This window comes from Anomaloglossus baeobatrachus, chromosome 11 (genome assembly GCF_048569485.1).
Source record: "Anomaloglossus baeobatrachus isolate aAnoBae1 chromosome 11, aAnoBae1.hap1, whole genome shotgun sequence".
Taxonomy (NCBI): Eukaryota; Metazoa; Chordata; class Amphibia; order Anura; family Aromobatidae; genus Anomaloglossus; species Anomaloglossus baeobatrachus.
The window spans coordinates 144,408,502-144,425,912 of record NC_134363.1 but is presented as its reverse complement, the minus strand read 5'-3'; the positions used below and the strand labels follow the sequence as shown (position 1 = coordinate 144,425,912).

Genomic DNA, 17,411 nt, shown 5'->3' with positions numbered 1-17,411 from the left:
CACTACCATGCTCGGGTGCTCAAGTAATGGTAACTAGTGATGAGCGGGCACTACCATGCTTGGGTGCTCGGTACTCGTAACTAGTGATGAGTGGGCACTACCATGCTCGGGTGCTCAAGTAATGGTAACTAGTGATGAGCGGGCACTACCATGCTCAGGTGCTCAGTACTCGTAACTAGTGATGAGTGGGCATAACCATGGTCGGGGGCTTGGTACTTGTAACTAGTGATGAGCGAGCACTACCATGCTCGGGTGCTCAGTAATGGTAACTAGTGATGAGCGGGCACTACCATGCTCGGGTGCTCGGTACTCGTAACTAGTGATGAGCGAGCACTACCATGCTCGGGTGCTTAGTACCTGTAACTAGTGATGAGCGGGCACTACCATGCTCGGGTACTCGTAACTAGTGATGAGCGAGCACTACCATGCTCGGGTGCTCAGTACCTGTAATTAGTGATGAGCGGGCACTACCATGCTCGGGTACTCGGTACTCGTAACTAGTGATGAGCGGGCTCTACCATGCTTGAGTGCTCGGTACTCGTAACTAGTCATGAGCGGGCTCTACCATGCTCGTTACTCGTAACGAGCAGTTGGATGCTTGGACAGGCCCGATTCGATTATTCAAGTATAATGGAAGTCAATGGTGACTCCAGCATTTTTCTGGGAAATCTTCTGGAAAAATGTTTGAGTGCCCCATTGACTTTCATTGAACTTTGGTACTCAAGTCGCACCAATCTGAGCGTCCAACTGCTCTTTACGAGTACCAAGCACCCGAGCCTGGTAGTGCTCACTCATCACTAATAATGAGGTAATGTGCATCCACATTACCGCTACAGCCAATTACTGGCCACATTGGTGATCATTGCATGTATGGCCCAAGTACATTCACACAGGGACAGCTTCTTCAAAATATAAAAGTAGAGCATAACAGTATTATGACTGTGCATGCTTTTTAAATTGATTATTAACCATTTGTATTTTCTGCTCATCCCACAGACAGTTTTTGACAGCTGGTTTATAGCATTTTATTCAGTATTCTTCACTGCTTTTGTAGCCCTGACCATGGGACTACTCGAACAAGTAAGAGAAAAAATATATATTTTTTACTGTAGGTATTTGTTAAAATCTCATCTTTTAACTACATTAGTGCAATTTTTTTTTACATTATTTGTATGTGCAAAAAAATCCAATGATCTACTCGTAGAATGCAAATGATTTAGCAGTTCGGCTCTCCGCCCACATGGAGCCAGCCATGTAACAGTTCTATTCTCTCTGTGTCTGCGACATGCTATTAGTGATGGCAAACCCAAACTGTAAAATTTGGGGTTCATACTGGACACCTAGTATCCATGCACAGACCCCGACCATGGACTTCTCACGGAAGTCTGGGTTACTCTTCAGGATCATTCACCCGGATAAAAAAAAGGAAGTAAATTGAGGATTAAAGCAGGACAATTATACTTACAGACTTTCCGCATGGTTGTCATGCTGCTTCCGGGTCCCTTCATTAAACTTAATGAATATTCACTGCTTCCCCAGTCCACCCTTTGTGAACCAAATACTCATTGTATGCACCTAGCCTAATCCGGTAATCTGGCATTGAGTTCAGTGAGGAGTTCAGTGAGGAGTTCACCTGAGGTTACAGCTGGAATACCATGAAAACTCCAGCTGTGACCTCAGGTGAACTCATTGAGCTTAATGCATGAGCATTCTATTAATCTGGAATTCAGTTCAAAGCTGCAGGATAACAGGATTAGTGACTCCAATGGAGCCAGTTAAGTTCAATTAGAATTATTAGAAATATTTAAACAGTCCTCTTTATCATCTTGTTCACATTTTAATATCATGAGACCAAGACAAAATTTTACAATTGATCAGCAGTACCTCGCCAGGCAGAGAAGTGGACCTCCTTTGGCCACAACCCACACTGATGACCGCTTCATTGTGAGCAATGCCCTTCGGAACCGGTTGATGAATACCACACAACTCCAGGCACATTTAAGGGAGGTGAGAGGCCCCAAGTGTCATGTCAGACAATTTAGAAGCCGATTACATCAGCATGGTCTGCAGGTCAGATGACCTGTAAGGGTACCTGACAGCACCATCAGGCACATGTCATCATTTTGCTGGACGTAGGCTTCAGTGTTGCTCACTGGAGAAAGTCAATTCACGCTGAACAGGAATGAGGGCCACCAACGGAGACATCAGAGAGAGCACTATGCATCAGCCACTGTTGTCACCAGATGAGGCTTTGGTGGTAGTGTTACTGTCACTCTGGGTGTAGGGAGAGACACCCAGCAAGTGCACTCCGGGGAATAAGGAAGTCTGTAACATAAAGAGGGGCTCCTGCGCTCTCCCTGACACTGGGGGGCCCTGCGCTTACTCTCAAACCACAGGTACCTATAAGGGTTAGGACTAGGAGGTGTGGCCCCCCAACGTGCCTGTCTCCTAGTCAGACCCTAGGACTAAAGCCAACCACCCACCAATCCACAGGGGGAAAAACAAACACATAAATAAACAGCAAAAGGGGAAAAAGGAAAAAACAACAACTTATCTTTTGAGAGGGATTCTTCAGAAAACACAGCTACAGAAGTCTGAAGCAACACGCAAACCAGAGCAAGCAACTTCTCCAAGTGACGCGTATAACCCGCACTGGAGAAGTGAGAGGCCCAACCTTATAAAGGCCCTTAATTGCCAGCTGGAGGAAAGGCTCCTCCAACCTGGCAAGGAACATAAAAAAAACCTAAATCCAGCCCTTAAAAGGGACAGTGTCCATTAATGTCTGGACGATCGCCAGGCCGTTCTGCACCTGGTCCCAGTAGTAGTACCTGAAAGTTCAGACACATCCGTGACAGTTACAGTGTGGGCCGGTGTGTCTAGTCAATACAGAACGGCCCTACACTGTGTGAATGGTACAGTGACAACCCAACTACTGGAATAACATAATTAATCCAGTCATTGTGCCTCTGCATGAGCAAAAACAGCCTAATTTCATCTTCATAGACGACAATGCTCCAGCTCATCAAGGTCATATCATTAGGAAACGGCTGCTGGAGACTGGGGGACCTCAAATGGAGCAGCTGCACTTTCTCCAGAACTGAATCCCATAGAAAACCTATGGGATTAGTTGAGCCTCCGTGTAGAGGATCATAACTCTGTATCCCAGAACTTCAATGACCTGAGGGCCGACCTTCCAGAAAAGTGGGATGCCCCATGCCTCCGCAGTGAACAACTCCACTGGAGACATCGTTGTCCATTGTAATTAATGCTCAAGGCCACATGGTAAGTTATAAGGGCACTGACATTTCTGGAGGGTATACAACCACTGGCATTGGCTTTTGTTTCAATAAAGGGTTTGAGATGAGGAAATCACTATTGCTGCTTCCACTTTCATGATAGAAATATACAGTATGTGTTTCTTATATTAGTAGTAGTACTTCAAATATCTAACTTTTTTTCATTATTTCTTTTAAGGATGTCAATGCTAAGATGAGTCTGCAACTTCCCGAATTATATGAAGTTGGCCAGTTGGGTTCTCTTTTCACATTCAAGATATTTGCTTGGTCATTATTTAAAGGGATATTAACTTCTTTAATATCATTCTTTGTAACCTATGGTGCCTGCCGGGACACTGCAAGCCCTGGTAGCACCTGTGACTATCATTCATTTGCAGTTATAACAGCAACTTCCGTCTTTCTGGCAGTCACTCTGGAGGTAAGATGATACAATCATAAGTGTGTTTTAACGGTCATACTGAAAGGCTTTGTGCGCACTAGAAATGTGAAGTTTCTCAAGAAAATTTCTTGAGAAACTTCTGGGAGTGTAAGATTTCCGGACCTCCGGAAAAAATCAGCACCAAATCCGCAGTAAATCCGCATGCGGATTTGCCGCGGACTAGCCGCGAATTTGCTGCGATTTTCCCGCAGGTCGTTCCCTGCGGATTTTGCAGGTACCTGCGGAAAAGAATTGACATGCTCATTTTCTCAAGAAATTTTCTCAAGAAAATCTTCTCAAGGAAATTTCTTGAGAAAAATCCGCAGTGTGCGCACAGCTATTTTTTTTTCTCATAGGATTTGCTGGGAAATGTCTGCACAAAGATTGCAGACATTTCTCAAGAAATTTCCGCAGCAAATCCGCGGGTAAATCCGCGGGTAAAACGGCCTAGTGCGCACATAGCCTAAGTCTTTTAGGATGAATTCATACATTGCAGATTTTGCTGCAAACTAATTATGTAAATGAAGATCAATTCTATTCATCTAAATGGGGTTGTTTCAGATAAGTGACAGTTGCAGAACGTTTGTAAATAAATCTACAGAAAATAAGCAACATGTGAATATAGCCATGTTTAAAGGGAACCTGTCACCACTTTTTCGGCCTATAAGCTGCAGCCACCACCACCGGGCTCTTATATACAACATTCTAACATGCTGTTGTAAGGGGGTAGTCGGACCCCCGAGCAGTAAAAGAGAATCCCCCCCCCGAAGACGCCACATGGTGTGGTGGCGAATGTCGACCGTAATAATAAAATGTGACCTGTTGTGTTAGGTGATAAACGGTTTTCCCCACTAGGTGCCAGTACAGAGTAGGTGGATCCCCTGGTAACAGTGGCAGGGAAGGAGGAGTAGTGTAGCCTAGTTGGGGGATGGGCTCTGAATGCAGGGCCGCAGCTCAGTGTGAGGTGACAGGGCAGAGTGTGGGAGTGGATACTTTGGCAAAGAAGTGGAGGTCAGCAGGAATGCCTGTAGAAGGGACATTCGGGAGACAGGAATGCCCGTAGCGAGAAAACAGAATAAACCTTTGAGGAAAGGTGGAAAAGTCAGGACTTGTCCGGAGGCGGTAGGGTGTACTGGAGCCGCCCCATAGTCTGAAAAACCCCTGAGATAGGGCTTGACTAAACCCGGGTTGGAGTGCAGCTATCAGGGGGATAACACTTGGCCCCTGCAGGTGAAGGAAAGTGTCCGGAGGAAAAAGGGGAACCGTCTGTAAAAAGAACCTGCAACGTAGAATTGTGGTACTGAAGTAAACCTGCTGCTGAAAAGTGAGTGCAAACAAAGAATGGAAGCCTTTTACAATAAATTGTTGTTTGGTTTATCAGCTGCCTGCAACCGCCTCTTTTCTGTGAGTGAAAAAGGAGCCGGAGAGCTGAAAGAGAGAGATGCTGCTGAAAGCCAATATGCTGACATGAATGTGTCCCTGCCATCCACACTCTCCCCAACAACACTCCCGCTTTACTAGTGACGGTCGGGCCGGGGGTCAGCCTGTTGCCCTTGGGGCAGGAGACCACGACTACACCCCCTGAGGCACCCTCTGCCCCCGTTAGAAACTGGCGTAGTCGGCAGGATCGGGCTCGCATGCGAGAGACCCCGACCAGAGACTGTGAGAACGAGAGAACGACCAAGTAGTACCTGAAGTGCTGTACGGACCGCAAAATGAGAGACGCTGTGAGATCAGTGTTCTGGTCCCTGTTTCATGATTAGGCGCTCTCTGCACAGGTGCTGCCATTACAACAAACCCGGGCAATGAAAATGCTTGCTCAGTGAGCTCCTACCGCTAATGACGTTGCAGGAGACAGTGCATTGATCTCACAGCGTCATCATGAGCTCCCTTCGTAGGTGCCGTACCTTCTGATGAAACAAACATGAACAATGATGGTGACTTTGCAGGGAAGACAGGTCGCTGAATGAAGAGGGACCTGTCATCCATTGGACAGTGAATGAAATGCCCGCCCCGATACAACTGAGAATAAAACATCTAAAATAGACTTCTCACTATTGCCCCAATGAAATTCTACTAAAAAAAATATGAATATAATGAGCATTAAAATAGTCTTTACACTAATACCTTTAGATAGGTGTCGAATCTCCTGCTGACCATTCCTCTTTGAAGCGGTTCTCCACTACTTTTACGTCGATGGCCTATCCTACATTAGTGATTGAAGTGAACATAGACATTTCAGAATGGAGTTTCCAAATGAATAGATGCTGCATGTTTCCTGGGTAAACGTTTGTAACGGGGGCAGGGGGCGCCTCAGGGGGTGTAGTCGGGTCCCCTCGCCTTGTGGGCCGCAGGCTGAAACCCGGCCCGGCCGTTACTTGCAAAACAGGTGTGTTGTTGGGGCAGAGTGTGGATGCATGGGGCCCATTCATGACAGCGTTCTTTTCTACAAAAACGGTTTCCTTTTTCTCTACGGGCACTTTCCTTTGCCTGCAGGGGACATACGTTAACCCCCTAGTAGCTGCGCTCTAACCCGGATTTACTGTAGGGCAGATCCAGCACACACTACCGGCTCTGGATAAGTTCTCACCTCTCCACTTCTTTGTCAGGGCACTAACCTTCGCCTGAAGGGGCCACTTGTTATCCCCCTGATAGCTGCACTCCACTCTAGTACACACCACCGGCTCCGGACTAGTCCCAACTCTTCCACCGTTTCTCATGGGTTTCCTCTGCTTTCTAGCCAAGAGTACTCACTCAGGCTGACTGCCTCGTCTCACTCCCACACTCTGCCCCGTCACCTCAGACCGAGCTTGCTCGCCTCTCACATCTAACTGCACACTCGACTCTGCATTCAGAACCCTTCCTTCCCCACCTAGGCTGCCCTGCCCCTTCCTTCCCTGCCACTGTTACCAGGGGAACCACTGCTCTACACTGGAACCTAGTGGGGAAACAGTTTATGACAGGTAACATTTTACCATCAACATTTACAATTTGCCACCATACTACTGTGGCGTTTTCAGGGGGGAAAAACCGCTCCTTCACTACCAGGGGTCCGACTACCCCTTACATTCCTCCCCTCTTTAACCTCAGCCTCCTGGCGAGGTTCGTACCTGCAAAACAACACATGTAGGAAAACACAATACTTAAAACACACAGACTGGCACACAAGTTTGGTGCCCGGAGTCCCTCCAGGGAAGCTCCCGGTCTTAGTCGCACATCTGCCCGGAGGCCCTCCTCAGGCGCTCCCGGTCTTAGCTGACCTTCTGCCCGGAGGCTATTTCCAAGCGCTCCCGGTCTTTGGGTGGGCAGAAAACAACAGGACAACAAGATTCCTTCTTAACAGTCACGGAAGGAGTCCACGCACAGTTCTGTATTAAGCTCCTCCCGGGTTCAGTACTTTTAACGTTGCTTGAGCTGTAACATTCGCTGGCTCCTAACAGCACCGGCTCCCAACAACAAACAGACGTCTCTTCCGGATGACCACCTCTTCACGCTGGGTGGTATGCACGCAGCCATTCGGCCCGCTGGGCCCTCACATGGTCGGAGAGGGACTGTCCAGGTAAGCGGGGTAGCCTACGAAACGGCTCATAACCCGGTGGCTCCGGTACTTCCTTCTCCGGTTCAGGCCCTTCAGCCTCCTGCGGGGGTGATGGGGTAGCTGGACGGGACCGCAGTGGGCTGCCAACAACAACTACCGGGTGCGACACCATACTCTGATGTATCACCAGTAATGCCGATGCTTCTCTTGGCTTGTCTCCAGCCGTAGGTTCGGCGGCCGCTTTTGGCGCGACCGTCGGGGTACTCTTCAGCCCTAGGCTTCAGCGAGCGCTTGCTTATGCTGAGCGCGCCACGCTCTGTTCTCCATTCTGCTTGATCCAGGTATTGGAGTTTGCTTCTTCTTCCACTGCCGGGGTTGCAATCGCGCCGGGGAAGGTGGAGGCGGTTCTTCTTTTCCCGGTTCTGCCCATACTCCGCCCCCGGCCTCACCCACCAGATCGGCACAGCGTTTGCGACGCCTCTTCTTTCTTGCGGCGCCGCCCACGTCTCTAGACCTCTGCAGTATCTCGGGGCAAGCACCTCCCCTCTTTGGGCGGTGCACTCCGGGCTTCTTCCTTACAGGCCAGCCCAGCGATTTTCGTTTGGCGCCCACTTTTCGCGCCTTCACTGAATCCATGAGGACGGCCGCCATCTTGCCGCCATCTTGTGGCCTGTTCAGTACATCAGGCACCACTTGGTCTCTGCTCGGGGTTTCTCTTTTGCGGGCTTCATCCTGCCGACTACGCCAGTTTGTAACGGGGGCAGGGGGCGCCTCAGGGGGTGTAGTCGGGTCCCCTCGCCTTGTGGGCTGCAGGCTGAACCCCGGCCCGGCCGTTACTTGCAAAACAGGTGTGTTGTTGGGGCAGAGTGTGGATGCATGGGGTCCATTCATGACAGCGTTCTTTTCTACAAAAACGGTTTCCTTTTTCTCTACGGGCACTTTCCTTTGCCTGCAGGGGACATACGTTAACCCCCTAGTAGCTGCGCTCTAACCCGGATTTACTGTAGGGCAGATCCAGCACACACTACCGGCTCTGGATAAGTTCTCACCTCTCCACTTCTTTGTCAGGGCACTAACCTTCGCCTGCAGGGGCCACTTGTTATCCCCCTGATAGCTGCACTCCACTCTAGTACACACCACCGGCTCCGGACTAGTCCCAACTCTTCCACCGTTTCTCATGGGTTTCCTCTGCTTTCTAGCCAAGAGTACTCACTCAGGCTGACTGCCTCGTCTCACTCCCACACTCTGCCCCGTCACCTCAGACCGAGCTTGCTCGCCTCTCACATCTAACTGCACACTCGACTCTGCATTCAGAACCCTTCCTTCCCCACCTAGGCTGCCCTGCCCCTTCCTTCCCTGCCACTGTTACCAGGGGAACCACTGCTCTACACTGGCACCTAGTGGGGAAACAGTTTATGACAGGTAACATTTTACCATCAACATTTACAATTTGCCACCATACTACTGTGGCGTTTTCAGGGGGGAAAAACCGCTCCTTCACTACCAGGGGTCTGACTACCCCTTACACATGGCTAACAGAGGACAAAATACAGGAAGAGAAGGAAGGGTACAATAGACGGGGATGGTGATGATTACAATGACCAGGCACTGAGCCTCTTGTCCTCTTCTCCTGATCCTCTCCTCTCCTCTAGATTTATCCTGAGGCATAGTGCTACTGTCACGGTTCTGTTGTGCGGAGCATTTTGTGCTGTTATGTTCTACCATGCTCCCCTGCGGAGCCGGTATTTGGTGTTCCATCGCGCCGAGCCTTTTGCAGGTTTGGATGCTCTGCTGTTTGTCTTGAGCACCTATAGACGGGTTATCTCTCAGCACTGGCTAGTCCTGGGAGGTGCCTACGTAGATGTTTCTCATTCCTGGTGATTGCTCTGCATCATTAGTGAGCATGCTCGCCCGGAATGTCGCCAGTTGTACTTCCTGTTTATACACTAGTGCTCTTGGCTCTGTAGTGTTCAGTGATTTGATCTTGGCTCTTGATTCTGGACTGTTGTGCCTCTTCTCTCTCTGTCTCCTTTTTTTTTTCGTTACCTCCTGGCTTCTGACCTCGGACCCCCTCCTGACCACGTCCCCGCCTGCTCTCTGTATCCTGTATGTACTCTCCTGGAATCCAGACCCTCGGCTTGTATCTTGACCTTGTCACTGTCTGCTCCCAGTGTCCTGCCATGTCCTCTCTGTTTCTGATCTCGGTTTGTCTGACTACCTCTCCATTCACTGCATGCAAGTGAAGTCTAGCGCCACCTAGTGACAGACATCACAGCTATTACCATCTTGGCTGCCACTTGCAGTGCCCTACCATCATGGCTGATAGATCCATCAAAACAGTGAGGCATTTAAATTGTGTCCTCCATCTCCTCTGGCTGTCACCGACGAATAACATTTCTGGAGATGGCGAGGCTTACAGAGACGTACGCCACTGATAAGATGCACTTAATTCATTAAGTGGTGTGTATTTCTTAATGAATTATGTGCGTTTTATTCCTGCATACCAATCATTAAGACTGGCATAAAAAAAAGGAATCGGTCCCGGGTGTCCATAACTTAAGCGCAATTTTTAATTTAAAAAATGAATTTGTAATGACAGTATATTAAATTTTTTATGGTGTCTACACTTGTAATCTAATAAATACAAGTTTATTAAAACTACAAAATCCATTTAAAAATTATATTAATTTTCTTAAAATCTTCAGATCACTTTTGAAATATCTTTCTGGACAGTGGCGTCAGTTCTTGCATTTATACTAAGCCCAGTACTTTATTTTCTATTGACTTTTATTACTCAATCAAGTCGGCTCTTCAAATTAAGTCCAATCATGTTTCAGTTTCCAGGTAAGTAACATCTATTATTGTACTTCCTTGTAATTCATTTTAATATAACGTATTTCATAGTGTCTTAGATTATGATGAAACAAGTTTGTTTATTTTTTTTACTCTAGTCAAAGTTAAAACTTTTGTTTTGGTTTTAGTAGTTGATCTTTTGAAATGGAATATGTAAAGTCATGTTTTGTATGCAACCTAACATCCCTGCCTTTGTGTTCATTAAACTATCATGTAACTGTATTTATGTCATGGGTGTGAGGGGATAACAGGTGACCGGGGCTTCTAGACTAGCCCTCAGGCTAGAGGACCCTGCTGTCCCTAATCCCAGAGATACTTGCAATGGTGGAGATATCTGGGCCGCCTTCCTTGCCCTGCTCCTGGCCCGCCCTGATCTGGTACCCACTCTCCCCTACCGCAGGGGAGGACCGAGACAGGAGTAGTTGAACTCACTGATAACAATAAACGAGGAAACCAAAAACTATCACACAGCTAGCACACACAAAGATATCAGACAATATGTGATAAGGAGGAAATAAAGTGCAGGTAGGAAATAACCAGATGAGGATTTATACAGCACACCAAGCAGCACACAATAAATCACCAGCAACAGTAACACAACAGCACACAGACCGCTTTAGCGAAAGCTATAGTCGGCATGGCTGCAAACCACAGAAACTTTCTTAAGAGCATTACTGCAACTGCCCACGGCAGAAATAAGAGGCTGCAGATCACAGTCATATATCTGCTAGCATTCCAAATACTGCCAATGAAATCAGTGAAACTATAATCGATCTCTATTCATCTCAGGTGCTAGTTACTGATGAAGATCATGTTTGGGCTGCAACGTCTGACTTGACTATACTGAGTATGAAATAAGAAATCATCATATTTCACTGAATTCGGGAGTGCCTTGTATATATTACTACCCCAGCATAGACTATGACTGCCCACTGTGAGCTTCAGGCAGAGACTGAGCCACAGTGATGAGCGGTGACTTCACTCAGGTTATTTGCGGTCACAGCTGGAGGCTCCCATGGTCCTCCCCCTTTGATCTCAGGTAACCTGGCCTCAGGTGATGGCATTAAACTCAGTGACCTCACCTGCAGAGTCTACTCAGTTCCAATAATTTCCACTCTTTCAGGTAAGGACCGTAAAAAGGAGAAAACTATTTGGGAACAGTTCTTGATGAACTGCCAGTGATTGTTAGCAAAGCCACAGAATATTTGGGAATAGTTCTTGATGAACTTGATGAATATTTGAAGAGATTTAAAGGCGAAGGAATATGGCCGATCCAGTATTGATGAAACCTTGTCAGAATCCATCTGCAATAACCTGGCAAATCTTGGCGTTCAAATAGAATTTCTCAAACTTTGCAACAGTCTATGTAAAACACATCTAACATGCCAGTGATGAGAGTCTGGATCTTTAGAGAAAGTCAAGATGTCGTCCAGCTATATAAGAGTATACTGGAAACTAGGGCATCATTGTAAGTCACATTTACAAAGTACTGAAAAGCAGTTTCACATTGCAGAGGCCAAATGGCATGATATTGAATAGTTGGCTCCATGAAGGTATAATTTTGTAAAATGCTTGCTTTTGATCTGGTCAAAGTTCAGATATGAGGGTAACGGGATCCTTCACTGTGATTAAAATGTCACAAATCTATGCATGGTGTAATAAAGATTTAATCTCTCTAGCAGGTGATGTTGATTTCTGGATGAAGGCCCTATCCAGGTTCTTCTTGATTCTAGCACACTTGGCTTTGATATCAGGAAGGGACAAAGAATATACTCTTCTTCAACAAGTGTCACACAGAGATTTTAACTTCGCCGACTGTCATGGCGGCGTCAGGTCTTTATTCATCGACCTGCTGTGTGCCGATTCATAGCACAGGGACTAGCCACAAGGGTGTTAGTTCTTGTGCTCATTCCGCCCTCTTAGCATGTTAGCAGGCCCACAGGGGAGGGCTAACATGCTATTCAATGTCTGTTGCCCAGTGTCATCACCGGTGACATGCGTACCTGTGTCCGTTGTCACTGCTTTAGAATGCCAGACTTAGGGTCAGTGTGCATGACCAAAAGTCTTGGTCATGCACACAGCTTACAGCCATGGATTGTTATTAAACAGGACCCGCTGCCGTCTCCCCTTAGCCTCCTGATGAACCTCTGAAGGGAGAGGAGAAACGCGTTGAGGCCTGGCAGGCCTGGATTCCTGCTTCTCAGGGAAGTAATTCATCTTTTCTCCCTGTTATACTATATTATATAGAATATGATTGGAGCAACCTTTTCTATTTTGCAGTAATTTGCAGGGGTGTCTTTATCCCATTTTTCTTTCAGCTCCTGGGGTATAATGGGGAGATTATCTGAGCCCCTTGTGATATGACTCTAGGTGACTGTAATATACATTTGGGGTATACCACCCTGTAACATATGTGGTTGTAAATAACTCTTATGGATCACTACCTTGCATAAAGATAATTTATTAGGAATAGAAGTCTATACGTCTTGTACAGTGCTAGTATCATGAATAGGAATTCCTGGTTATAGATCAGTAAATTGATACCTTCTTGATCTAAGGGAAACAATACAGGGAGGAGTATTACCATTTGGGAACTCATATATATTGTACTGTGCAAGCACCACTATAGGGCTTTCCATCCCATCCCTATATCAGGGTCAGGGAGAGGGAGAGCCGACGTGGAACGGGGGCGCCCGGTAACTTATGGTGTCATACCCTCCGTTGTTAGGTAGGAATACACTACCCTTATAGGGCTATATTAGTTTCCCTTTCCTAAAGTGAGTGTGTATATAAAACTCCTTGGTTATTTACAAGGATAACGTGATCCATTCTCATTTATATGTTTGTGTGTCTGTTTGTGGGTACATTTTAATGAATATTAATAAAAATTGCACATTTTAAAATAGGGTTGAGATTACATGTTAGTCCCTTTTTGAGCACTCTACCCATCTATTTAACTCTGTTAGTTCTTGAACTTCCACTCATGCCGACTAGACCTCTCTGAAGCTGGGACGCATACACCCGGCTTCATAGTGAGCATGAGAAGTGCTGGGAATTCTAATGCGCACTGACACTAAGCCCGGCGTTCTGCAGTGGTGACAACGGACACAGGTACGCATGTCACCGTTGATGATTCTAGGCAATGGGCATCAAATAGCATGTTAACATGCCCCTGTGGGCATGCTAAGAAGATGGAATGAGGACAGGAACTAACACCCTTGCGACTAGTCCCTACGCTCATTAGCATATCATAAAGGATCTTTAGAAATACTTTTTCTATAGATCTCTTTATCTATGCTAGTGTATACAGGGACAGTTAGGCAGGGATTAGCAATATATACCCAGAACTGCTCGTGGTTCGTGGTTCTGGGTGCATATTCCACCTGACAGACTCCCTTTAACTATATAGGAAGACAGACTTGCCTTTCCTATTCAGATGGTGGCCACAAAAAAGGTTAACCTTACATTATATGTTTTTTTCAATCAGTCCCTATGTTAGATGAATGACTAGGCCGCTATGTAGGCTGTGGCCACTGTCTGTCTTATACTGGACAGTGGCCTCTACAAAGTGTTGTGCACTTAGCCTTGCATGCCAACTTTACCGCTTTCAAAAGAGCTGAAAAAATGTAATTACAACTAGAGATCATTTGCTTCATTCTAGCAATCGATCAAATTCGTAATTCTCAAATGCCTAACTTCAAAATTTATTTTAAGGTATAATTTTTATCTACAATCTTTCATATTTGTAAGTAAAAATCTTGCGTATTTATTACAGATGCGACTATGAATACATTACGCCATGGATTCAGTTGGCTGATAATTATACTGGCCGTAGGAATGAGCGTTCTTCCTTCACTTCTTGTTAGTTTTTTCACCAGTATGGTTGACCGGAACAATGTCCACCATGTAAGTATTATAAACATTTTTACACAAATCACAAAACCCAGGATTAATAATAATAATAATAATAATAATAATATTATTATTATTATTTTATTATTATTTTCTGCTTTATTAGAACTTTCCTGACTTGAACACACAATTAAAAGCACTGCACTGGATTGATAAAGCAGTTTTTAGCAGATTTCTGGTATAGAACTGCTTGACATGTTGCAACATTTTTGCCAAGCTCAATATTTTGTGAATTTGGCACTTTTAGACCAGATTGCTGGCCAACTGTGACAAGTGAGTGGAGTACGGTGGGGCAGGAAATGGCAAAATGTAAAAAAAAATCATTATATTACTTCACAAAATGGCATAAATTATGATAGAAATGTACAGTATACCAGCCCCTGGCGGATGTATGGCGGTGGCACATAACAGTTGAAAGATTCAGCAAATTTAGCATTGTGTCCAATGTGAGCGAGTGGCGGTTATTTATTCACCCAACAAAAGAAGCCGGAAAGCCGCTATTGCACAATGGCAACAAGTATACTTCAGTGCCTTTAGAGTATTTGGGGCACTTGAAGGAAAGATATGAGAATTTAGACTTTATTCTAAAGAAACTTAAAGGGAACCTGTCACCACTTTTTTGGCCTATAAGCTGCGGCCACCACCACCAGGCTCTTATATACAGCATTCTAACATGCTGTATATAAGAGCCCAGGCCGGGGGTATAACATAAAAAACACTTTATAATACTTACCTAACGGTCGCGCGGTGGGTCTTATGGGCGTCTCCATTGTCCGGTGCCGGCGCCTCCTCTTTTGGCCATCTTTGTCCTCTTCTGAAGCCTGGGTGCATGACGCAGCTACGTCATACACACTCGCCGATCCTGCTCAGGTGCACTACAATACTTTGATCTGCCCTGCTCAGGACCTGAATGCCGGCGAGTGTGTATGACATCGGACCCGTCATGAACCACGGCTACAGAAGGAGAACAAAGATGGCCAAAAGAGGCGGCGCCGGCACCGGACAACGGAGACGCCCATAAGGCCCTACCGCGCGACCGTTAGGTAAGTATTATAAAGTGTTTTTTATGTTATACCCCCGGCCTGGGCTCTTAAAATGCTGCATATAAGAGCCCGGTGGTGGTGGCCTCAGCTTATAGCCAAAAAACGTGGTGACAGTTTCCTTTTAACTACGAGGATCAAGGGTGGTCAATATGTGGTGACCTGAATGTCCTTTCTTTGCTCCTTGGGCAGAGAGGAGGACACACAAAGTTTCCATGCTTTTTGTGTGAACGGGACAGCCAGAATAGGACTCATCACTGGAGCCAACGAGAACATTTTTGTAACCTGAACTCAAGAACATAGTTATGGACAGTTTACTTGATCCCACTAAAGTTCTACTGCCACCACTCCACATTAAGCTTGGACTGATGAAGTAGTGAAAGCTCTACCAAAACAAGGAGAGAATTTTTAGTACCTGTGTACCAAGTGTCAGGGACTGTCCGAAGCAAAACTGAAGAAAGGCATTTTTGTGTGTCTGGTTATTCAGAAACACATGAAGGATGACGTGTTCGAAACAAAAATGAAAGCTGTTGAGAAAAGGGATTGGGATTCTTTTAAAGACGCTGTAAAGAAATCTCTAGGTAACAACAAAGATCCAAAATGTAAGTCCATCGTGGAGAACATGCTGAAACGTTTCGAAGTCTCGGGTTGTTGGATGAATTTGAAGTTACATTTTTTACATTTCCATTTGGACTTTGGATGGATTTTTCATATAATCACAGACACAATCACACATGACACTATTATATACAGAAACTCAACAGCATAGTATCACATATAATTAAAGGGGTGGTCGAGTACTTTTTATTGTTGGCACATCCTTAGGAGTGGATCTGCAGTATCCCTGCGGCCACTATACATTTGACGGAGCTGTGTAGTTTCTGTCATGAGTCATGCACGGCTCTGCCGTTCCTAAGCCGGTGTATGTAACCTGTCTCCGGGAGCGGCCTGTCTATTCTGGCCTCGTTCCGGGGGTCACGCCGCCATATCTTGGTGCTGCTGCCTCCGGGATGCCACCAGTGATATTTCCAGCATGGCTACGTGCTCTTCTCATGTGAGAAGGACTCTATTTCATGTCCTGCTACCTGGTACCGTTTGTTCTGACCTCTGACCCTCCTACCCTGCCTGACCTCCATTCCTCTTGTCCTGCCCGACCTCTGTCCCTGCTGCCTATTCTGTCCTCCGTCTGTCCTGCTGTACCTCCGTGTCCTCTGGATTCCAGTCCTGCTCTGTGTCCTCCACCTGCTCTCTGTGTTCACTTGTTCTCCCAGCATCCGACTTTAGCTCTGTTTCTTGACTTTGGCTTGTTTCCTCCCTGGTACAGTCGTGACATCCTGGCATTGACCCTTTCAGTCTGACTATCTCTACTCTGTGTTTGCGACCTCTAGTGGGCTTCTCAATTATTGTACCCAGGAGTAGTTGCATACGTGAGTCCCAGAGCCACCTAGTGGTAGCCAGCCCATTTCGCTCGGCAATTGATCATCTCCAGCTGCTGCCGGCACCAAGAACAGATTATTGGCGAGGGTCCTGGGTATCACACCCCCACCAATCTGATATTGATGACCTATCCTAAGGATGACCCGCAAAATATAAAGTTCTGGAGAACCCTTTTCAACTAATATAGATTTGTACAATTTTTGCTAATATCGTAACTGTTGACTAGTCAAACATTTTCTTCTTTGTCAATATAGTAGAATGCGACATCCCCTAACACACTTTGTAAATATGCTTCTTTACTTACAGCGAAATTACTTCGGGGCAAAAAGGCAAAATGTGGTGAATACCGTTACAATGACAACACATTTCAAAAGAGGAAGTTTAAAACGCAGATCCAGCTATGCTTTTTCACACAAGGAAGGATACGGTGATCTTATTACAAGGGGAACAAGTCTACGCAGATCTAACGCAAATGCTCCAGAGCTCCCCGGAGAAGCCACCAAAGAGTGACCAAAGCATAATTCATATAAAAAGACACTTTCATTGTTTATATGCTTTTTATATATTGCTTTTGGGAGACTGATTTATTGTGCTTTGAGTATTTAGCCTTGTCTTGTTCAATGTGTGTATTTATTTGTTTTTCTTCCAATAGTGGGGCATAAGTGCATAAAATATTTTATCATCCATTATTATTTTTTTCCTTATGTATTTACAATGTCGATTTTCATCATGCTCATGTAATGTATATTATAATATTGTCATAGTGCTCTGACTATCCTGTGCCTGTGGACTTCATGATATAACAGTAGCCCAAACTCCATTGATCTTTTTGACCCCTTCACCCCGGTCCATTTTCCATTTGTTTGTTTTTCTTGCTCCCCTTCTTCCGAGAGCCGTAATGTTTTTATTTTTCTGTC

General features: G+C 45.8%; 1 protein-coding gene across 1 annotated transcript in view; it reads left to right on the top strand.

Annotated features, from left to right (window-relative positions):
* The window catches only part of ATP8B3 (ATPase phospholipid transporting 8B3), a 159,366-nt gene extending 142,192 nt beyond the window's left edge, over positions 1–17,174 (top strand). The window contains exons 23-27 of the mRNA XM_075328462.1: positions 997–1,080; positions 3,475–3,714; positions 9,958–10,096; positions 13,881–14,011; positions 16,801–17,174. Coding sequence (XP_075184577.1) covers positions 997–1,080; positions 3,475–3,714; positions 9,958–10,096; positions 13,881–14,011; positions 16,801–17,004 — 798 coding nt within the window. The 3' untranslated portion in view covers positions 17,005–17,174. The remainder of the gene's footprint in view (positions 1–996; positions 1,081–3,474; positions 3,715–9,957; positions 10,097–13,880; positions 14,012–16,800) is intronic.
* Positions 17,175–17,411: the final 237 nt, after the last annotated feature.